At 35.2% G+C, this 24,560-nt stretch overlaps 1 protein-coding gene across 1 annotated transcript in view; it reads left to right on the top strand.

Annotated features, from left to right (window-relative positions):
* Positions 1 to 2,958: 2,958 nt before the first annotated feature.
* Positions 2,959 to 24,560, top strand: part of LOC131164049 (AUGMIN subunit 5) — a 35,717-nt gene continuing 14,115 nt past the window's right edge. Inside the window, exons 1-5 of the mRNA XM_058120980.1 lie at positions 2,959 to 3,978; positions 4,661 to 5,203; positions 11,435 to 11,576; positions 13,802 to 13,978; positions 16,601 to 16,810. Coding sequence (XP_057976963.1) covers positions 3,449 to 3,978; positions 4,661 to 5,203; positions 11,435 to 11,576; positions 13,802 to 13,978; positions 16,601 to 16,810 — 1,602 coding nt within the window. The 5' untranslated portion in view covers positions 2,959 to 3,448. The remainder of the gene's footprint in view (positions 3,979 to 4,660; positions 5,204 to 11,434; positions 11,577 to 13,801; positions 13,979 to 16,600; positions 16,811 to 24,560) is intronic.

Below are 24,560 nucleotides of genomic sequence, written 5' to 3'. Positions count from 1 at the left end.
AGAATTGTTGAAACTGGAAATGCTAGGTTCATTGAAAATGATGAAACTAGTGGGAGTATGGTTCAATTAAATGTGGAAATTAATAAAATTACAACTCTCGCTATTCAAATTAAACCTATTATAGAAAAACCACAAGAGGTTGCATTAAGACTATCTTAAAGAGAAAAGAGATCCGTTATCTCGGATGATTATGTGGTTTATCTTCAAGAGTCAGATTTTGACTTAGGAATTGGAGATGATCCAGTTTTGTTTTCACAGGCCATTAGCTATGATAATTTTGATAAATGGATGGATGCCATAAAAGAAGAGTTAAAGTCTATGGAACAAAATGAAGTATGGGATCTTGTAGAATTGCCAGAAGGCTGCAAGAGAGTTGGATGTAAATGGGTTTTAAAACCAAACGAGACTCTCGTGGTAACCTTAAACGTTACAAGGCCAGACTTGTTGCTAAAGGCTTTACTCAAAAAGATAGTATTGATTATAAAGAGACATTTTCACCGATCTCTAAGAAAGATTCTTTCATAATCATTATGGCTTTAGTAGCTCATTATGATTTAGAGTTACATCAAATGGATATGAAAATTGTCTTTCTAAATGAGAATTTAGATGAAGATGTTTATATGGATCAACCTTTGGGTTTTATAGTTGAAGGGAAAGAAACTTTGGTGTGTAAACTTAAGAAGTCAATATACGGACTTAAACAAGCTTCCCGACAATGGTATCTTAAATTTAATAATACCATTGATTCCTTTGGATTTAAAGAAAACACGGTTGATCGGTGTATATATATGAAGATTAGTGGGAGTAAGTTTATATTCCTGATCCTGTATGTTGATGACATTTTGCTTGCAACTAATGATTTTGGTCTGTTACATGAGACTAAAAAATTTCTCTCTAAAAACTTTAAAATGAAAGATATGGGAGAGGCAAAGTATGTGATCGGAATAGAAATATTTCGAGATTGGTCCCAAGGACTGGTTGGTTTGTCTCAGAAAGGTTATATAAATAAAGTTTTAGAGAGATTTAACATAGACAAATGCTCAGTATCACTTGTTCCAATTCAGAAAGGAGACAAGTTCAGTCTCATGCAATGTCCTAAAAATGATCTGGAAGAGAGGCAAATGAAGGATGTACCTTATGCATCTGTTGCTGGGAGCTTGATGTACGCTCAAACATGCACAAGGCCTGACATTAGCTTTGTAGTTGGAATGCTTGGAAAATATCAAAGTAATCCATGAATGATTCATTGGAAGGCTGCAAAGAAAGTTATAAGATAATTGCAAGGAATGAAAGATTACAAGCTTATGTATCGAAGGTCTGATCATCTTGAGGTGGTTGGATATTCAGATTCTGATTTTTCTAGATGTGTGGATACAAGGAAGTCCACATTTGGCTATGTATACTTGCTAGCCGGAGGAGCAATTTCATGGAAGAGTGTGAAGTTGTCAATAATTGCTGCATCCACTATGGAAGCTGAATTTGTAGCTTGCTTTGAGGCTACAGTTCAGGCTAATTGGTTGCGGAATTTTATTTTAGGACTTGGAATAGTCGATAGTATTGCCAAGCCCCTAAAAATTTATTGTGGTAATTTTGTAGTTGTCTTCTTCTCTAAGAATGATAAGTATTCTAAGGGTGCTAAGCATATGGAATTGAAATACTTTATTATTAAAGAAGATGTACAGAAACAAAAAGTGTCAATTGAACATATTAGCATCGATTGTATGATAGCAGATCCCTTAACTAAAGGGTTGCTGCTCAAAACTTTTATTGGTCATGTTGAAAAGATGGGCATTATTAAATCTTAATGTATGTTGTTCAATTGATATTTGAGTTTGATAATGAAAATGTTTCTGTTATTTATGTTTTCCGTTTTGTATACATAATTGTTATGGAATAATGATAACATGATAAAAGTTAGACCTAATGTATGTCTCTTAACTAAAAATCATTATATGTAGTGGAACTTGTATTGTAGTGCATGGAAGGAATTATGTTAATAAAGATGATGTGAAACCGCCATAACTCCTACAAGTTTTCTACATATTAATGATAACTAATATATGCGCATTATGATAAACTATATTAAGTAATTTCACTTGAGTCAAGTTGGAGAATGTAAGATATAAATAAATTGTCTCAAATAAAATTATGATTATATTTATTTACATGAATGTTATAATAATATTGATTTCCCAAATATGAAGAGTCTATTTACAATAATGACTTCTAATAACTTATCGAAATTTGAGAAGTCATAATTATGATAAGTTATGAATGTTAATTAATCACTTGATGGAAGTGATTAGTATTTAAATGTGGTTGGGGCTGGTCCTATCTTATCCTAGGAAGCTTATACTACTTTTCCATCAAGTTAAGAAAAACACAAGAAAACGTAATGTTGTGAGATAGAAACACAGTATAAGGATATTCACTTGGAAGCATGAATCAAGGTATGAGTTTTTTGATTGTTGTATAAAATTATGAGTTTCGAAGATCCAATAATTAAATCATGTTTATACTAAACTTACAACAGAATGTCCATACCAAAGAAATTGATATTTCATTCATTTATTAACTAAGCATAGAAAATGAATTGGGTTTGGAATTATGATTCTAGTCCAATTTTGATTCCTTTTAACCAAACAAATTATAAATACACTTAATACATTATCAAAGTCATCATATTTGATCAAAGCATTTTGTCAAACTTCAACCACATCGTTAAAGAATAAAAAACTTGCATAAATGTGCAAATGGATATTTATGAATTCATCTAAAATAAATGTGAATATAATACATTAACTTTAAAAGTAATATATCTTTAGCTATGTAAAAATATTGGACAATACAAAAAGTGCTAATCTATTCATTGTATTTTTTTAAAAATTATTATATAAAGTAACATTTTTTAAATGGTCACGTTACCAAATACATACAGGACCATTAAAAAATGCTGTTTTATTTTCAAATGATTTTAATAAAAAAAATATTAAGATTGGAAAAAAGTCCGGGTCGGCTTTCAAATTTGAACTTCACGCAATTCAACTCTCCCCGTTGTTATACGGTTTGTACCTGTTCGAATGGTACTCGTACTCTCTTCTACGGTTCATATATTTCTTCTTCCTTCCCCGGCGACGACGCCCATTTCCACTCTCAGATCTTTTCTCTCTCTCTCTCTCTCTCTCTCCAGAAATCAGTGGTTTTAAAAATTCAATTCTCTACCTCTGTGCTCAGTTTTGCACACTAGGTCTCTGTCTATCTCTCTCTCTCTCTCTCTCGCACACACACTCATTCAGTTAAGGGTTTTAGGTTTTCTTTCCGATTTATGTTCAAGCAGCTTGCTTCCTCTCAAATTGGCGTTCAGATGTCCTAGTTAGGGTTTAAATTCAGAGTATAATGACAATCAAGCACCAGATTTTCTGAGGTTGAAACCCTAGAGAAGTCGGCAATGCAGAGCTTGTCGAGCTCGGTAGCTCAGCCAGAGGCAATAATAGAGTGGCTACAGAAGGAAATGGGATACAGGCCTCTAGGTCCGTATGCTGCGAATAAGGCAGCGTCATTGCCTTCAATAGATTCGCTCCGCAAGATTTGCCGGGGCAACATGATACCAGTGTGGAGCTTCTTGTTGCATCGGGTCAAGTCGGAGAAGACGGTGGAGAACATTCGAAGAAATATGCTCGTCCATGGAAGTGCGGAGGGGCGTAGCAGTGGTGGGGTCGATTTGGGGAAAGAGGAGGCGAGGAGCAAGGGAAGGAGGAAGGACAAGGATAAGGCAAAGGTGGGGGTAGTGGGGGAGAGTGTAAGTGCAGCTGAGAGTAGAGAAGTTGCATTGCAGGAAAGAGAGTTGGCGGAGAAGGAAGTGGAAAGGTTGAGGCATATTGTGCGAAGGCAGAGGAAGGATCTGAGAGCGAGGATGTTGGAGGTATCAAGAGAGGAGGCAGAGCGCAAGAGGATGCTCGATGAAAGGTCAAATTACAGGTCGGTCGTGCATAAATTAAAATTGCTTTTGTCTGTATTGTTAAATTTTGGTGGATGAAACACATACAATTGGTGTACAGAAATTATGGTTTCTCATACTTTGTGATGTAATAGTAAGTTGTTGCATTATCTTGTTAGTTTGAGTATTTCCTGGAAATTAAATTCTAGATTGCTAGAAGCTGGTCATTAGATGCTTCAAGAGGAAAGAAGAGTCAAGTTCACTTCGGGGAAAAAGGGACCAGAGGGAGGATGTGGTGTTGGTAGTGCCTAATCGACATTATCTGATATGTAATTTCTTCAACTGAATTTATTACTACCTGGGGCACTTAAATTTTGTGGATATTGAAACAACCAATTAGATGTGTGAACTGAAAATTTAATAATTGTATTTTTTTAATTTTATTTTTTATGAACTTTGAATGGCTGATTGATGCTTTGTGATTCATGATGAACTATGTATATTTGAATTCTTATATTGTGTGGAACTTCATTGATAATGGTGAAGTTATGGTGCCTTGAAAGTTTGATATTGCTGGAAACAAACGATAATATGCTTAAAGAGAATAGTTGAACCAACTCTTTTGGGAGCTCAGGTTTCTGTGGGTTGGTGATTGTGGTACAGCTGACACATATCTGCATTTCTGTAATGTGCTGTGGATTGATTCATGCTTCTATAGTGCAGGCACAAGCAGGTGATGTTGGAGGCTTATGATAAACAGTGTGATGAAGCTGCAAAAATATTTGCAGAATATCACAAACGTCTTCGTTACTATGTTAATCAAGTGAGGGATGCTCAGAGGTCTAGTGTTGATTCTTCTGTTGAAGTGGTTAACAATTTCCATACGAGCCATGAGAAAGAGGCTGTTTATTCAACTGTCAAAGGCACCAAATCTACTGATGATTTCATCCTCATTGAAACAACAAGAGAAAGAAATATTAGAAAGGCATGTGAAACTCTTGCTGAGCGTATGATTGAAAAGGTGTGCAATTCATTTCCAGCTTATGAAGGTAGTGGAATTCATGCAAATCCTCAGTTAGAAGTTGCCAAGTTAGGCTTTGATCTTGATGCGGAAATACCTGATGATGTTCGAGACATCATTTTAAATTGCCTGAAGAGTCCTCCGCAGTTACTTCAGGCTATCACTGCGTATACTTTACGGCTGAAAACTCTGATTACTAGAGAAATAGAGAAAATTGATGTTAGAGCTGATGCAGAAACTTTAAGGTATGTCTGTATTTTTTTTTGTCCGTTTCTATTGCTGCCTTTTTAACTCCACTGCATTCTTAATCTCTACCTGCTAACACCTATCCTTGGGTTATATGACAACAAGGAATATTTGGACATGATTCTCAAAATTTTGGACTGTTTTGAGAACTTTTGAGCTGTTATAGCTATTAGCTGATGCGTGGTTGTTTGTCCTCTAATTGTACCATAAATTTTTTATATTTCATATTCAATTTTTTCTTTTTCTTGATGAAATGCAGTTGATAGGTGTTGTGAGTTGGGGTTGATGCTGCCTTTATGTGCGATGTGCATTAATTGGCTTTATGCAGCTGTAAAAATAATACACTTTTTATCCAATGCTTTAAAGTTGTCCATATGGTTGTGCATTTATGTCCACACTAAATTTTGGGTGTGAGTTTGAAGGCTATCTGCAAATGGACTAAATATGATTGTAGGTTAAAGAAGTTCATGAATCATTCATGTGTTACAATGATGTTTTTTAGCTAAGCTGCTAAAGAGTCTCTGCTTTTTGACTTGCAGATTTTGATATAATTGTACAATTGATGCAGCTGACACAGAGGACATTTTCTATTTTAATTCTATTGTTTCTTAGTTTATTGAAGGTGTTTTTATTAAGGTCATATATTCAATATTTTTGGGTATTATTATTTAGGAACCAAGATTCTAGGGCATTATTATTTAGAAAACTATTAAGTTAGTTTATCTAGGTTTGTCAAGATAGATTTCTTATTCTCTGAACATTGTACGCCTATAGAAGGCCTCTTATGTATTAATTTTATTCAGATTAGAATTGAGAATTAAAGTTGTTGGATGTTGATCCTGCATCAAGTGGTGTTAGTGCAGACTCTAATCCAACATATCTGCTACTGTTTTTGACAATGTTTGTGGTTTAACTGAAATCACGGTGGTTGTTAGTGTGCTTCTCTCTTAGTTTTAACTCAAATTTGTAAGGTTCACGATTTTGACTTAAATCACGTTGTGTCATCTCTACCATCTACATCTGGCAGTACCGGAATAAAAAATTTAAAAAAATTGCCCCAGCTGATCCCTTTTAAGTAGTTGAAGACCTTCATTATCATCATCATCTACTGGCAACAATTAAACCTGAGCTCGTCTCACTGTTGTTAGAGCCTTCATAGCCATTAACTGATCTCCACAGCAGCTTCTTTGCCATTGTTCATCTTCACCATTGCTATCAGAAGCCCTTCTCTATGATAGCGACTAGATCTGCAAAGGAGAGAATGCTACCTACCCACCCACTTGTTAAGCCTTTCAATTTGAAGAATAAGATAGGGATGCCCCAACCTTGCACAAATAAATAAGCCTTTGTCATTGGTTCAGCGACCCTCTCACTAGTTGTCGTTGCCACTAGTTGATTTGAGCCTGTGCCAATTGAAACCCTCCTTGGCAGTTAGAGCTTTCTGTCATCATTCTTGGTCACTGGCAATGCTTCTGGCAATGCTTATCATTGAGCTGAGGTTCTTTTGGAGATATGTTGATTGACTGTCATCATTCCATTGCAACCATCATAACGCTGGATCGTTGGTCTCTCTCCTTGTTATTCGTCACTCAACTTTTAAAGGGAGGGTACAGCTGCATAAGCTGCCACTCTCTCTTAAAGAAGAAACTTTCCCACATGAAGGGAAAGTTTCAGAGCTATCAGCTCAATTAGGACCTGACTGGACTGGCTCAAACCAGCTAGAGAGAACAAAAATTGACTAGAAAATCCATGAATTGACCTCTCATGTAGCTTCTCTCAATTCTGAAGTTTTCTTTTCAAAATTAAATTGTCACTATATTTGATTGTTTTGATCAAAGTTTGATGCTCTTGAGTCCACAAATTATACTCTCTTGTCCTTTGTTAATCCAGATTGAAAACAAAAGGGTGTTGTCGACCGTGATAGCACTTTGAATGTTGTTCATGCTCATAATTCTTTACCTTCTATGGAACAAGCTTCTAGCAGGTTGGACTATGGAATTAGGATCGCTTTGACTAAGTTCACCAGAGAGGGGGAACCAAAGCTATCATTTGATTGGAAAATCGAAAATATCTTCACCTATCGCAGTGTCTGATTGGAAGAAAGAGTCTGCATGGTTGTTATTTGTCTCAAAGGCCTTTCTTGTGCTGTTGCATAGTCTTGTTCACAGATACTGACCTTGGATGCAAGCTCCAGTTACAAATTTGAATCTTATATGCCATGTAAGGTAAGAAAAAGTTTTTCCAATCAATTATAAGTGAGAGATGGACTTGAGGTGGTATGCCTTGGCCCAAAATTGTAAGGATGTTGATGTGCACTTGGTTGACTTTCACAAATTAGTTGGTTGATCTTCATTGATGGAGGTGAATAGCAGCGCATCATTCGACACATGAGGATACTTCATTACAGATTATGTATTGAGTTGCAATTCTACAACTTTCATTTTGTTGATTAGACTACTACTTTTGCTAGGAATGCTGAGAAAGCGAGTAAATATTGGAAGTATACTTGCGAGAAAATGTTCATTCCACATGACCTACCTCCTGCCTCTACCAAGTTGCCTGATTCCAAAGGAGTTGAACACTCTGTAATTGTGGGGAAAAAGGACACTCTTATTGCCATTGCCCTATGAAGAGTCATGTTGCCATAGTAGATATCATTGAAGGTCTGAAAATCAGGATTAAGTTTGGTGAGACCTCCATTGGTGATAATTATATTGTGAGTGCACTTGAGTATTCTGAGGATGAAGATGAAGATGTAGATAGTAATCTTAGGGGCTATTTGATATCTCTGTCAAAATTTATATTTTTTGATAGCAAAAGAAGAGATTTCATTAATAGGAGAACAATTTACAAAAGGGAGAATAGGACATCTCTTGAAAAAATTCTGGAGCAAACCAAACTGAAAAAACAACAAAGAAACAAAAGGAAAAATCAAGCCAACAGATTCCTCCAATCTTGCTGAACTTTTTGGAAAGCTGACTCCTTAAAATACCCAAACTGAATGCACCACAAAAAGGCTATATTCTGAATCTTTTCCCAAACCAGCAGCCAATTCAACTTCTTCCCTGAAAAGATCTGTGCATTATGCTCCAAGCATAACATCTTCTACACTGCAAAGATTCCACAATTTCATAACACAGCCCTATCCTTCTTCCAAAACCCACAAAGAATGTAGCCAACAGTTCCTCTGCCAATACAGTACAAGCCCAACTTTCTCCCAAAACACCAAATAACTTGTTTCAGATCCTCCAAGAAAATCACAATGCAAAACAAAGATGAGATGCTGTCTTAGAATTCTTGTAGCAGAGCCAACAAACATCCAGAGAATGAGCCTTCAAAGGTCTCCTAATCTACAACAAGTTATTAGTATTGATTTTATTAAGGACAACCAATTTAGTTCAAGAACTTAATAATTTACAAGAATAAACCCCTGAATTAGACGTGGCAAAACGAATAAAAATCTATTAATCCAAACGGAATCCGATCTGATTAAATTGACTCATAACCAATCCACACATTAAATGAGTTTGCCAAGACCTGGTTCCACACTCCCAACTCTTGCATTACTGTTTGTGCCTTTGGTCTACCCCACACCCCCGCTCAAACTCAAGCCCAAATGCTCAATTCTCATTATGAAAACAAAAGTCCTAAATTCATGATTTGAAAAATTAAAAAAATTTATAATCTTGTGATTGGTTATTAAACACTTAACAGTTTGTCATAGTTACTAGGTAATATAGGTTTCTTCTTTTGTAATTGGTTATTAAATGTTTAACAATTTACCAAATTATAATTTTAAAAATAAATTCAGTTATTATGTTATGAATAAATTGTTTATTGGATGGTAAAAACAATTTACCAAATTATAATTTTAAAAATAAATTCAGTTATTATGTTATGAATAAATTGTTTATTGGATGGTAAAAAAAATTATAGAATAAATTGTTTATTGGATGGTAAAAAAAAATTATACTTAATAATGGGAATGACAGGTTATTCGCCATCTACCATAGATTCTCCACCATTCACCACGGATTATCCGATCCTAACTGCCATAAATCTGACACTTAATTGAGCCGAATATGGATTGTAATTTCCTCACCCAATAATCCACCTTATTTGCCACAAATTATCCGACCCGATCCGCTTTGCTTGGTTTACCCTGAATGATCCAAAGACCAAGAACAAACATCTCTACTCAGAGAAAGATGACAACTATTCAATAAAGTCAATAGAGAAGATAACTCAACTGGCTCTCTATCATTAAGAGATCCCTTGAATGGAAATTCGAGGAAGCCAAATGATTAATCAAATCACTAGAAAAGAAAGAAATAACACTATTCTACCTTGAGCTCATTTAGAAGAGACGAGGAAAAGATGTGGACAAGAAACCATTCTCCAATTATGAGTTTTCCCAAAAATGAATCTGAGAACCCCTCTCCACCTCAAATTTAGTGTGAGGAGTGATTAAGGGATAAATATGAGAGATCGATCTCCACAGACTCTCCAAAGAATTGCTTAAACTAGCACTAGTATCCCAATCGTTCTCACTCAACCTAAACTTGCTTCTAAATAACTCTATGCCAAAGGGAAGAATCTTCCAAGGGAAAATTCCTTTGCCATTTAGCTGAGAGACTGGTGTTTTTAAACACCAACTTTCCAAGACCTAGCCCAGACTCCAAACCATAAGAGATCTTTTATAATTCTCTTATCTTCTTGCAATCCGCATTGGAATTTTAAAAATAGAAAAGCAATACAACGGGATACTAAATAGACAAGACTGAATAGAGGATACTCCAGACCATAAGAGATCTTTTATAATTCTCTTATCTTTTGGCAATCCGCATTGGAATTTTAAAAATAGAAAAGCAATACAACGGGATATTAAATAGACAAGACTGAATAGGAATGATTCTACCCCCAAAAGAGAAAAGATCCCCCTTTCATCCATCTAAACGCTTCCCCCACCCTTCCTACTACCGAAACCCAAAAATCTCATATCAAGGATTTCCTTCCAAAGGAATTCCCTAAATAAGTGAAAAGCCAATCCAATGAACCACACCCCACGTCAGAGGACCCCTCATTAGCGTGCTCAACAGGCACATTAATAACCACTCTTCCCTATGTTAATTTAAAGACTAGACACCCTCTCAAAAACACGGAGAGTACCCAAAATTCTCTTGAAAGAAGGGTTGTGATCATCTAAATAGAAAATGGTGTTGTTAGCAAACTGAAGATGAGAAACAACCTTTCCTAGTCTCCCCACTACCAACCCTTGATCCACTGCCTTATCCACCATCCCACTCAAACATTAGCTACTAGTACAAACAAGAAGGGGGAAAGTGGGTTTCCTCGTCCAATACTTCTCGGGGCACTAAACCAAGACTTAGGTTCACGATTCACAATTACAGAGAACCACACATTAGACAAACAATCCCTTATCCACCGGCTACATTGCTCACCAAATCCCTTTCTCACAAAGATTTTATCCAAAAAACTCCAATTAACTTTGCCAGCACTTTAAGAACTAAATAACTAGATGGTCTTATAAAGCATCACATTTAGCCTATTAGCTAATACTATGGTGATAATTTATTAAACACTAGAGACTTGACTAATTGGTCTGAAGTCCTTTACCTTAATAGATCTAGACTTAGGCACCAAAGCAGTATAGGTGGGTTGCGAATAGGGGAAGGGATGTTTTGAATACTGATGAGTTTTTGAGAGATGTGCATGCGGATGATGGACGTCAGATGACGGTTTCAAAGTAGAAAGTGCAAATGGAGGTTTAATATCTTTTATTCCTTCTGTTCTCAAGTAAGGACTCAGTTTGATATGCCAGTCTTGATACTTTGTAGTGATAGTGCTAAGGAGTACTTCAGTACTCAGTTCTCTACCTATATGAGGAACTTGGCCATGATCCATTAGTCATCTTGTGCCCACCATTATCCAATTATGTGTTTGTGCAAACACGAGAGAGAAGATTTAATTAGACTTTACATGAAACCAGATTTAATCATCGTTTTCTTCCAAAAGCATTTTTATGTGTACACCATGTCGGTTTAAATGCCATTCTTGTTATGTTCCATTTTTGCAATTTGTTTGAATTTATTAAGGATTCATTTTCATAAAAGTGCATATTCTTATTTTTTGGGGTACAGTTTCACTGTTTCTGTTGTCATGTGAGTGTGCCCTTTTTCAGCTAACAAATTTTTTACTTTCCTGATAAGGTATAAGTATGAGAACAACAGAGTAATGGATGTTTCATCCCCTGATGCCAGCTCACAATTGCAACATCAACTTTATGGTAATGGAAAAGCTGGAATTGATTTACCTTCTCGAGGAACACAAAATCAGCTTCTTGAGAGACAGGTTTTCTTCTCTTTCAAACAGTAATTTTTAATAGACGTTTCTTTTCTGTGAATTTATCTTTATGCTACCAGTGTTTTTGTTTGAACTTTAAACTTTTACTTCATTTTGTTAATTTTCATTTATTGTAGTAACGAGAACAATTTGCTGCAGAAGAGGAGTCCATATGAGGCTTTCATGTCCCGTTTTGTGAGTGGTGTGTTATAGTAGTGACAAGCCTTATTCTCATTTATTCTTGCATTGTCCAGCAGCTTGGACTTTATGGAATAAGTTACTCAGTTTGTTTGGTGAGTCTTGAGTTTGTCATTCATTGGGGGTCTCACTGTTGATTTTCTTTTGAGGGTTTGGAATGTGTAAGGATGCTAGTAGAGATAGTGTGTGGTCTATGCAATGTTTTGGGATATTCCCTTGGAGAGGAATGATTTTGTTTTTAGTGGTCAATCTATGCACCTTCTTTTTTTTTTTTTGATAGCAAAAATTGATGAAAAGAATAATTACAAAGAATGGAGGTTAAGAAATCCTCTAGGAAAAAACTGAAAGCTAACAAAGAAGTGCAATTACAAAGCTGCCTTCCAATCTCTTTGGATATTAGACAGTGATAAACCCTTGAAAATCCCAAAAAGAATGTGCACAAAAAGAGGTGTAAAAAATGACTTTCTACCAGAGTAGAGAAAAACTGTGCTGACCCAAACATTCCTTCTTCTTTTATTCTTTCCAAAGCCTCAACTTTACCATTAAAAAATCAAAGATAGATTCAGAAGCCACCCACTTTTCTCCAAAAAAACGAAAACATATATTCCATATGTATCTCACCACCTTACAATGAAGAAATAGATGGCTAGAACTCTCATTTGAACCACTGCACAGCATACAAATATCTGGACAAAAGAGCTTTGTAGGGTCTCCTGATCTATAACACGTCATTCGTATTAATCTTGTCGACTATGAGATTCCAAATGAAGGTCCATGCTTTAAAATTGACCTTTGCTTTCCAGACAACTTTATTTAACAAGAAAGGGCTATGATTTGTGGATTTAGTAAGAATTGAGAAAGGACTTTGAAGAGAAGGACCTCAATATATCCCCTATCCAAAGCTTTGTGTCCTGCAAATTTGGCAAGATAGAATCCAACATACTCAGCAAACGAGTTAACTCATCAACCTCTCTCTCATTGAGACTCCTAAAAAAATAGAAATCCCAAGAAAAAGAGGCCCCCTTACTGAAATAAAAAGCTGAAAAGAGGAAAGTCTAAACAAGTGCAGCACCAACAACACCAACGAAGACTCACCAACCCAAGTATCCTCCCAGAAGCAAATTTTGTCCCAAATCCCCACTTGGGAACAGGTAAAAGGAAAGAAAAGACAACCTACCTGTGAAACAAACTTCCAAGGATTTGCTTGAGTAACATTGCCACATCCTTTTAAATCCCACCCATTCTTGTGCAAGCCACGTTTACTAATTACTCTTTTTATTAATTTATGCCATAAGGAATTAGGTTCTAAAGGAAACATTCAGAACAATTTCCTGATTAAAGAAATGTTTTTAGAAACCACATTGCCAAGACCTAGGCAGCCCCCTTCAGACTTAGGCTTCCTAACAGCAGCACAATTGCCCAGGTCATCCCTTTTACTCTTCCCACTACCAGACCATAAAAAAATCCCTCATAATCTTTTCCAAATTCCTAGCCACCCTGGGAGTTAATTTAAAAAGGGATAGGTAATAAATGGAAATATTGGCTAGGGAAGCACTAATAAGCGTAATTCTACCTCCTAATGAGAGATGAGCCTTCTTCGAAATGCATCTTCATTTGTTTTGGTACAGGATTGTTTTCCTTGCTCTGTGTTTTCTTCTTCTTGTTTTAGTGGGATTAGTTTCTCAAATTTTCAGTGTAATTGATTGCCTTTTCTCCTTTTTTCTTTTTCTTTCAAATTTTTTTTTATAATTTTTTTTTTCCTCTTCTTTAGGACTTAACCCACTTCCCGCAGACAAAAAAAACCAGTATTGCTCAAGATTCTGTAATGTCTTAAATAGTCTACATATCCTTCTTTGTATTGTTTTTTTTTGTTACTATTATTATGCGTAGCTTCCGACCTTTCTTATTATATCTCATTGCTAATGATCTGGTAGTGGCAACTTTTTCTATTTTTGCATATGAAACTATACTTGTTTTGAATTTGTGCATTTTTCACCCTCTACAATTAATTGCTGTTACAATCTTCTTGCTTACAGAAAGCACATGTTCAGCAATTTGTGGCCACTGAAGATGCACTCAACAAGGCTGCAGAAGCGAGGAAACTTTGTCAAAAGCTTGTGAGACGACTGCAAGGTAGTGGGGATGTAATACCTTCAAATATGCTTGGTATTGGAGGGGCATCTCAAAGTGTTGGAAGTCTTAGGCAATTTGAGGTATTGCTGGTTTTGTGACATAGGATTTGTAGGTATTTGTAGGGATGCCATGGCCATGGTGAATTTTTTTTTTTTAAACATGATTGACCTTGGATTATGTTTGGTTTGTGGAATACATATTCGTAGGAATACAGTAGTTATAATAGAAGAATATGATAGTTTGCATAAAGAAACATGTTATTACCATAAAGGCAATGACAATCTATATATTTTTTATGAATCCATAACAAAGAATATCCAAGTAGTCCCAAATGTCACCATGGGAATGTCTATTCATTTCCTCTTCCATGCTAGATGGAATAATAAGGAATAGGCTAGGAATAACTATTGCCTCTATTTTCAAATTTCTTATTTATTCCATCTTATTGTTAGGAATGGCTATTCCATGAGCCAACCATAGTCTTTATTATTGATACTTGCATGAGTACCCTCTTCTGATCAGGTTATGGTTACTTTTTTCCTTGAGTTGGGGATAGTTTGATATGATTGTACCATTGATGTTGTTTAGTTGCTTGTTTATTTATTTCTTTTTGGGGAGGGGGTGGTTGCTAAGGGGGTGTTTGGTATCAATATAAAAAGAATTATGAAAACGAAAACTGAAAACTGAGAACCAAATGCTAGAAATCAAAACAGAAAACGGGCGACCTGTTTGGTTATATTCCAAAGGCAAAACAACTTAAAAGCCTGACTGAATGCATGTTTATTTTTTTTTCCCTTAAGATTTGTTAAAGCTTGATATGCATTGTTGGCCTACAACCTAATAGATTAAGCTTTTGGGTAAAGTGGCTAACAAGGTATTAGAGTTGGTTACCATGAAGTCCTTAGTCTTGTTGCCCGTGTTTGTTCTGTGATGTTTAAAAAAATTGTTGTGTTCCCTATCATGGGTGTTATTTATTGTGTATTTGTTTCTCTCCATCTGCTGTTGGGCTGCACATGCGGGGGAGTGTCAAAGCTTGATATACATTGTTGGTCCACAACCTAATAGCTTAAGCTTTTAGGTAAAGTGGTAATCTTGCAAGATCGAATATTAATTGATTATATCATTCTTCAATCACCATAGAAATTTTCATCAAGTACTAAACAATATTTTTTCAGCTTAATTATTATTGTTCTAAACTCGCTCTTTAGTACTCCAAGAGCAATCATATTGCATATAAAGGTTCAAACATGGTGAACATGTTTTCTTTGATGATTTTTCTTATTTTTTCTAAATTTTAGAAAATTCAGGGATATTTTAATTTTATTTTTCTTTATTAAAAAATTGTGCACCCAATGATCTTATCCGCAAAAGAGAATTTTGAGCATTAAAATTTTAAATTATTGTGACCAGTGAAAATTATATTTCATCTGATTGTTGTCAGTCATATTTCATCTGAAACAATGGAAACTGGAACCAGAAATGTAGACGAAGGCATTGTTGCCACCTATTTCTTTACCATATTAAAATGAAAATAGAAAACTTTCCTTATAGGTGTAAACAAATTTTCTTTTGGTTTTATTCTCAATATATTTTCACATACAGTGAGATTGGAATGCACTTCTTATAAACTACTAGCTCAGGGTAAAAGGGATATCTTCTGTTGAATGCTTTTGCTGTCCATTTAGGACATATTTAGGAACATTTGAGGTGGTAATTTAAGGAATTGCATATCACATACATTTGGATAGAGGAATCTAGATATGGAAAATGTTGAATATTCTTGAAGATTTAGGTTTAACTCTATCAGCTTTGGTTTAAGGGGAATGCTATAACATGTTCCTTTAATATCTAAGAAAATGCCTTGTAACTTCTCTACTTGATCTCTCATGTTGAGTGGCACAATGTGCATCTTCTGAATGTTGGACTGTTTAAATGACACATTTTTCTTTAAACACTAGGAGTGTTTTTCAAAACTACCTTGGAATTTATGCAAGTTGCATATTTTTAGAGGAAGTACTGCCATTCACTTTATTTTATTTTGTAATCATTATTTTTTTGTAAAATATGACAAGTTGAAGATAGAATTACAAAGAGATGGTAAATTGTTGAGAAACAAATGTTGCACACGTTGAGTTTGTTTTAAATTTCAATATGATAAATCAATGACGTAATGTAGCCATTTGTGGAATTGAAATGGCAATGGTATGATAAGTATGACATTGCTGTAGCTTTAAGTTGAATTGAGTTGCAAAGAATATATAGTTGTAGCTAAAAACATGACTGCTTATATCTTATGATTTTTATCAGAAGCTCTTATCTTGACAGAGTGTTGCAATTGCAGTATTCATGCCTTATTCTGTCATGTGGGATAATGTGAACTAGGGTTTGTGTTCCCAAACTGATTAACGGGAATGTGGTAATAGCTGAAATTAGGGAGAACTAGTTTTTATCTACTTTTGAAGACTTAAAGGACGTAGTCACGTAAAAGTTTTCTTGTTACGGACAGGACACCATTATACAATACTCTATGCTGCTAACTCCGCCATTGCTAGCTAGTTGTTTTTGTGTTAGTTGTCCTTTTGTTCCCTTTCTTTTGAAGTACACCTTTATTTTGAGGTAAAAATCTTTATTTTCACTTAGCTTCTCTCGTGCTAAAAGATCACTACCTATCTTCAGCATTCTATACTTGTCATTTTGTGCAGTTAGAGGTTTGGACGAAGGAAAGAGAAGCTGCTGGACTGAAGGCAAGCTTAAATGCCTTGATGTCTGAAGTACAACGCTTGAATAAATTGTGTGCAGAGAGGAGAGAAGCTGAAGATTCTTTGAAAAAGAAATGGAAGAAGATTGAGGAGTTCGACGCTCGCAGATCTGAACTTGAATCTATCTATACTGCTTTGCTCAAAGCTAATATGGTAAGGTAGCTCAGCTTTCATTATCATGAACTCATAAATATGTATCTGATAGTCATGGCATGAATGAATGCTTTCATTGGTTTGTAATATCGGTTTGTTTTGATGGAAAATTGGTTCATATAAAATCGATACAAGAAGGATGACAAAGGCTTTCCTCCAAACAAATAGGGTTATAAAAGAAATAGGAAAGCTGAACAACTTGACAAGGTTAATGCAACAAAGCCCTCCCAAACTCTCTGCAGACACGCTAGAGAGAGGCCTTTGAAGACCTGTTTGTGAAGCACCAAAAGTGATGCAAGAAAGACCATTATACAGTAAAACCAAGCCATCAAGGTCCTTATAGTTTCTAGCTTAAACACCTAGCAAATACAGAAAATAATTGCAAAAACTACACACCTCTAAGGATTCGTTTGGAACCACTTATGCAGAAGTGCTTTTCAGTAAAAAAAAGTGCTGAATTTAATCAGTGCTGATAATAAGTGCTGAACTGGAAAAGTGCTGAAAGTTATAAGTGGTGTTTGGTTGGGTTTAAAATAAGTGGTATTAGGATACTTACTTTTATTCTAGGGTACCATATGATTATTTTTAAACATATTTTTGATTACAGATATAATGTTTTTAAATAAAAAAATTTCATTAATAATTATTTTATTTATTATGATTAAAATTTAAATATTTTCTATTAAAAAAATAATATAAGATTATTATTTTAAGTAACAATAATCTTATTATTAATGTTTATTTATAACATACTACTATCATATTAAATTATGATAGAAATAATATTATTAATTAAATTCAAAATTTTAATTTTTTTAATGTTAATTTAAATTAATAAAGAATTATAATAACTAATATACCATAATACATGGTAAAATAATATATAGTTGTTTTTAAGTATATTTTAAATAAATATAATAATATTTTTATAACTAAATTTAAATGATACTAATATTAATTTTCAATTTAAAATATGAATATTTTCTATTAACTAAAATAATATAATATTCTTATTTATTAATTAACAATAATCCTATTATTAATGTATATTTATAGCACATGATTGCACATTAGGTTATGTTAAAAATAGTATTATTAACTAAATTAAAAATTTTAATTTATTTAATGTTAATTTAAATTTATAGATGGTTATTTTAATTCATTCCAGAATTCAATTATATTTTATTAATAATTAATAGGCTATAATGCAAAGTAAAATAATAAATGGTTAATTTTTAATTAACTATATGATTAATAATTATGTTAACTTCCATTTCTAATTAATATTTAAATATTTTTATTGATTAAAAATAATATAATTATTTTTTGATTAACAATAATCTTGTTCTTAATTTATATTTATAACACATGATTATCATATTAATTTATATTAAAATAATATTATTAATTGAATTAGTATTTTTAATTTTTAATATTATTTCAAATTAATCTTCATTCCATAATTGAATCATGTTTCATTAATAATTAATATATTATAATAATAACATAGTATTATGCTTATCTTCTAATGTATTTTTAAAATTATAAAACAGCCACTAAATTTTCTTATATTTACAAAATTGACCTTGCCTATGAACAGTGCCACTTATAAGTGACCAAAAAGTTATCTTAGATTGCTTCTCAAAATTCACTTAAATAGTTCTCCAAAAAGTGATTTTGGAAAAGTATTTTTTTCAATAAGTATTTGTTGTAGTACAAGCCAACTGCCACTTTTATTTTTTTTTGTAGAAGTGTTTAGTTTAAGTGATAGGTTTTTTAAGCACTTTTTTTTAAGTGCTTCCAAATGGGGGTTAAAGAGATTTTATCTCCCTCCAAAACCCTTAAACTGTAAAGGGTGTGGGCAAGCCCAATGCTCTTCAGAACACTGAGCAAATGATTCCAAATACTCCAGGAAGAGTTGCAGTGTCTCCTTGTTGGCTGTAGATGGATGTTTTGGATTGTGCTTTGCCTATTCCCTGGGTTCAGAATACTTGGCCCAAGGGTTGAAAGGGTTTTATTTTCAATTGCGGAAAGTTAAGCCTATCTTAGAACAGAAGGCCCAAGAGGCTACGGTGATGACACAGTCTTCCCATGAAATTTCTTAAAAGGGTTCCAATATAATCAAGGGGGGCTTGTTTCACTTGGGCTTACTCAAAGAGTGCATGCTCTCGCAGATGAGTCTGCTCCTGCTCCAGCTCAAAGTTAAGAGAAAACATCTGGGATGGAGGCATTGCCTGAAGGTGTTGTAGGAGCTTTGCGAGGAGGTAAGCCAGATTCTGAAGGTTGTGGGGCTCTACAAGATCAATCAGTAGAGGACTAGAGGGTGGCTGAGCTGTGTTCAAAGAGTGCATGCTCTCGCAGATGAGTCTGCTCCTGCTCCAGCTCAAAGTTAAGAGAAAACATCTGGGATGGAGGCATTGCCTGAAGGTGTTGTAGGAGCTTTGCGAGGAGGTAAGCCAGATTCTGAAGGTTGTGGGGCTCTACAAGATCAATCAGTAGAGGACTAGAGGGTGGCTGAGCTGTGTTCAAGCACAACACTATCTACACTGATTTTCAGAAACGTACGACCAAGTAAAATTGCAGGTGGAACTTAAAGAATTGGTACAATAGTTACATGGGTTTCTGGAACCCTTGTGGGAACCATGATGCGGATTGATTGAACCAATTTGAAGGTCAATAGTGCCTTGGACCAATGGGGGTCAAAATCCAATTCACCAAAAGTGGAAACCCAAATTAGTTGACCATTTTCGTATGAAAATATTCAGAAATTTCAAAAAAAAATTGTAAGTAAATTGCAAACTGAGCTGTGCTTGAAGCTTGAGTGGTGGAACCCTATGACAGAGAGACAAAATTGCTGCCACAAGACTGCTGTGAAGCCTGTGGCAGTGAGGGAAGAAGGTTTGGCTTCCACACACACACAGAGCCAAAATAATTGAGATCCACAAGCCCTTTTGGATGACTTAGGGTTTGAATTGATGAGCCCTTTAGCTAGGGAGCTTAAAACTGGGTGTCTCCCCTAAAACTTGTGAGAGGAAGAAGAAAAGAGTTGAGAGAGATTTGAAAAACTTAGAATCCTCAATTAATTATTGGAGGGGTGGGGGATAGAGGGTTTGGCAGGAGGGGCGAGGTTGTTAAAATATGAGGTTAATGAGGTGGAATGTTAGAGGGTTGGGTGATTTTAAGAAAATGTGATTGTTTAGGGATGTGGTTGTTAGGCATTACAAGAAAGTAAGTTCGAGTGTCGTAATTGGGGTTTTATTTGGGAAATTTGTCCTAGCAGAGCTATGAGTGGACTTTTTATCTTCTAGAGGGACTTTTGGAGGTATTTTGATTATTTGGGATGCTAGGGTGGCTAATGTAGTGCTTGCAAGTAGGAAAATCATGGATGTTGCTCTGATTGCCAATAAAGTTGTGGATGCCTACATTAAGGGTGGGAAGAGAGGAGCTTGCATATGGAGAAGGCATTTGACCTTGTAAATTGGATTTTTTTTTTTTTGGCTGTATATTCTCAGGAAAATGGGTTTTGGGTAATCCTGGCGTAGCTATATTCGTTAGTGTATCTCTACGCATCATTCTCAATACTGATAAATGGATGTCCCATTGATCTCTTCAGATCGTCTCATGGTTTGAGACAAGGTGATCCCTCTCCTTTTTTGTTTATCAAGGTGATAGAAGTTTTGAGTCTTATAACTAATGCCAATGAAGGTGGTTTGCTTAAGGGACTTAGGTTATGTTTGATTTGCGGAATGCCTATCCTAGGAATAGATTAGTTTTAGTAGGTTAGTTACAAAAGTTATATAAGAAATTATGTTGTTACTATAAAGTACATAACAATGTGAAACATTTTTTGAGTCCATAATAAGGAATAGAAAAAGAATAACTATTACCAATTTTCATCATGGGATGTCTATTCCTTCCTTATTAAGTGTTGAATGAAATAATTAGGATTATACAAGGAATAACTATTCTCTTAATTCCCAAAATTTAAACTATATTCCACTTTATTCCAAGGAATAACTATTTTGTCGAACCAACAAGCCGTTAGTGTTAGAAGGAAGAAAAACTCTATGGGAATCTCCCCCCTCCTTTCTAGAGATGAGCTTGAGCAAATTCTTAATCTTAGATGCATTCTCCTCGGTTTTGAAGTAGCATCAAGCTTAAGAGTGAATATGAGAAAAAGTGAAATCTTTCTGATGGGGACTTGCAATCATGGACCTTTGCTTGTTGGTCTTTTAGGCTGCAAGCTTGGAGCCTTTCCTATTAGCTGCCTCGGTCTCTCTTTAGGAGCCAAGTTCAAGAATAAGGGTGTTGGACCCCATTGTTGGTAGGTTTGAAAAGAAACTTGTTGGTTTGGAAAAAGGAACTTTTTGTCAAAAGGCAGTAGACTCATGCTCATTAAAAGTACTCTATTCAATATCCTGGTTTATTACATTTCTCTTTTCCTTATCCCAAGTGGGGTAGCTCAAGAGATTGGAAGGTTTTCAAAGAAGATTCCTTTTGGGGAACACAGGGGATGTTTTAAATACCATCTTGTTAAATGGGATGTGGTTAAACAACCTTTGCAAAGGGGCAATCTTGGCCTCAGATCCCTTCTCATCTTTAACAAGGTCCTTTTGGGAAATGGTTTTGGACAAAGAAAAATTACTTTTGGGGGGGATGTAATTCTACCAAGTATGGTCTCCATCATAATGGTTGGACCTCTAAAGAATCGAAAGAAATTCATGGTACTGGTATTTGGAGATGCATCAAGAGAGGATGGGAGAAATTCTTCTCTCTAGTTTACTTTCATGTGGGGAATGAAGAGGATGTGTTCTTCTGCCATGATATTTGGTGTGGCAAATCCTAGCTCAACACCTTTTTCCCTTGCATCCTTATGCTAGCTTGCGGCAAGGATGCCTACATTACCCAACACCTAGAGTTCACTAACAAGGAGAGAATTTGGAATATTCCCATGAATTGGAATGCTTTTGATTGGGAGCTTTATACTCTTGTAGATTTTTATTGGTCTCTACAAGATCGTGTCAGGCCTCTTCCAATGAGCCTAAATGGGTTTCGAGCAAGGATGGAAATTTCACTGTCAGATCATTCCATAAACACCTTGGTTCTCTGGCTGAGTGCACCACCAACTTCCCATGGAAACTAATTTGGAAAATGGATCTCCTTACAAAGGTTGCATTTTCACATGGGAAGCAACTTTTGAAAGGATCTTTACCATGGTCAATCTTCATAAGAAGGGCTTACGCCTTGTTAATAGATGGTCTTTATGCATGTAGCAGGTGGAAACGGTTGATCACATCCTTTTATGTTGCTCTTGGACCATAAAAATATGTAACTTTGCAATTTCCATGGTCGAGCAGAAATGGGTCACTGCAGCTACAATGGAGGGCAAACTGGGGGCCTGGAAAGGATCAGATCAAACAAGGAAGGAAGAAAGTCTCTTCCCCTCATTCCCCTTGCTATTTTTTGGGCAGTGTGGAGGGAAAGGAACAAAAAAGCCTTAGAAGGAATTGATTCTCCCATTCAGGCTGTCATGGACCGTTGGATTGGTATAATCTCTTGTTGGCAAACTGGGCTGGTTGGGAGTGACTCCTTTGTAATCCTTGATTTCCTTCATATTTTCTGGTTATCTGGCTTTGGAACAATGCCCATCTCATTCCACAACTCATTTTACCTTTTTTATGTTGGGTAGGGGTGTACAAAAATATCGAAAAACTGAAGACAGCCCGAGACCGATCCATTTTCTATTTTGATTCGGTTTTTTGGTTTCGTTTTTTTGGTTTTAGATTTTTTTTTTTTTTGTAAAAAACAGTTTTTTGTTGGTTTTGGTTTTTAATAAAAACCAAACTGGAAAATTGAAAAGCCAAAAATATTCATAAATATTTGTTAATCTCCACATTTTTTTAGCAATTTTTGATTTTAATTTTAATTCAACTATAATAACAATAATCTTATTATAAAATTGCATGTCAATAAGGGAGGGAGCGGGGAGATTTTGCTTTTTATGGAAGTGTGGAGGCTCCCCAAACTTAACATCTTTCGATGTGGGACAAGGGGATGCCTCCCCCATAATGCTCGCCCCTTTTATAAATTGTAGCCTATTGCCTACTGCCAAACACAGAATCACTTGCCCCACATCGGACAAGGAAGGCAACACCCCTCCTTCCCCCATTTATAATTAGCTCTGACAGAAGCCCTTTTCAGCAGACCTGGGCCTTGAACAAGCTTTGGCTATTGGGCTTGTGAGGGCTTAGTTATATTTAGCCCATGAACCCAGAATTCCAAGGGTTTAATTAAAGCTCAATTTATTTTACTATAGTTCAAAAAATTCAAAAAACAAAAATGTAACCGACCCATCTCAATAAACTTACTGTTTATAATTTTTGTAACTAACGGTTATTGATTTGGTTTTGTTCGTAAGGTTTTGGAAACCAATTATATTGGTTCGGTTATTGGTTTTAAGTAAAATCAAACCATAAAGAACCGAGTACAGTCCAAGTGCTGGGTCAATTTAGGGTTAAAAAGTGCTGGTGATTCTCTGATAAATGTCAGTGATGAAAAACAGGTAGGCCTAGTGTACAGTGCTCCTGCATATATATATGGGGAATCAATGCAGGGAGCCTAAACTCTGTTATTGGAGAAGTTGGTTCCCTGTACTTAAGTGTGCCAGTTTGTTGGATGGGGAACCATAGCCATCATGCCAAGTCCAAGCTTCATAAATAATATTGGTGGTTGGCATATATTTGTGGTATAAAATACTTGTTTTAATGAGCATACTTTTGTTTTCCAAAATGTCGCTGTTTGAGTTGCAAGATATGTTTTAGACGAGTGCTTAATCTGAATCAAATTTGAGAAATCCACTTTCAGTCCATCAAAAGAAAACTGAAATGGATGGTGAAGAACAAAGAAAAACCATATAAGTACAATAATTTTATGCATTTATCTTCACAGATATAGAAAGAATTTCATTAATAAAATGCTGTGTACTGGTACCTATATTTTTATTAACATGGAGGGAAAAATAGAATAGGATGATACTGAGCTACAAAAAGTTTGTATTTTGGAATTTTCATGAGTTGTAGTGGATGTATTAATATGTACTTTGATGAAAATCTACATATATCTAGAGTGCCTGTATCTAATCATATAATTATTTATGCAGATGTTTAATGTGTTATTGTATGCTGATTTCGTTTGATTTAATTAATTAGTAAAAATATTTAGGAGTCTTAGATAATGAGGAAGCGAGATTGGTTTTTGAGAAATTTCAAAATATTAGAACTAGTAATTTGTGGAATATTAATTTTCAGGGAGCTGGCTGTACTATTTCTTTTCGATTCAAAAGAAGAATATCATAAATAGATAATGTACAACCAGGAGAATAAGACATCTCCTTGACAAATTCTGGAAAAATCCAGACAAAAACAAAGAAAAAATGAGAAAAGTAAGAAGGCCAGAACAACAAGCGCAAACTAATGATCCAACACATAACACCAATTGCTTTGAATATCAGTAAGCTCACCCCCTTAAAATTCCGTGCCCCACATGAGGAAGAGAAGCCAAATAAGTAATCTTTTTCTGAACCAGCAAATGCGACTTCTTCTGCCCTGAAAAGATATGTGTATTACGCTCCAAGTCCCCATCCACAGCCCCCAAAATGGGGACTTAGAGCTTGCTGTACTATTATTTGTGTGTATTTGTGTACATCTATAAACACTGTATTACTAGGAGACTAAGACCTTTCATTTATCTC

This window comes from Malania oleifera, chromosome 1 (genome assembly GCF_029873635.1).
Source record: "Malania oleifera isolate guangnan ecotype guangnan chromosome 1, ASM2987363v1, whole genome shotgun sequence".
In the NCBI taxonomy this organism is placed as follows: Eukaryota; Viridiplantae; Streptophyta; class Magnoliopsida; order Santalales; family Ximeniaceae; genus Malania; species Malania oleifera.
Note: the sequence above shows the minus strand (reverse complement) of the source record. Positions and strands in the feature narration are given on the sequence as shown.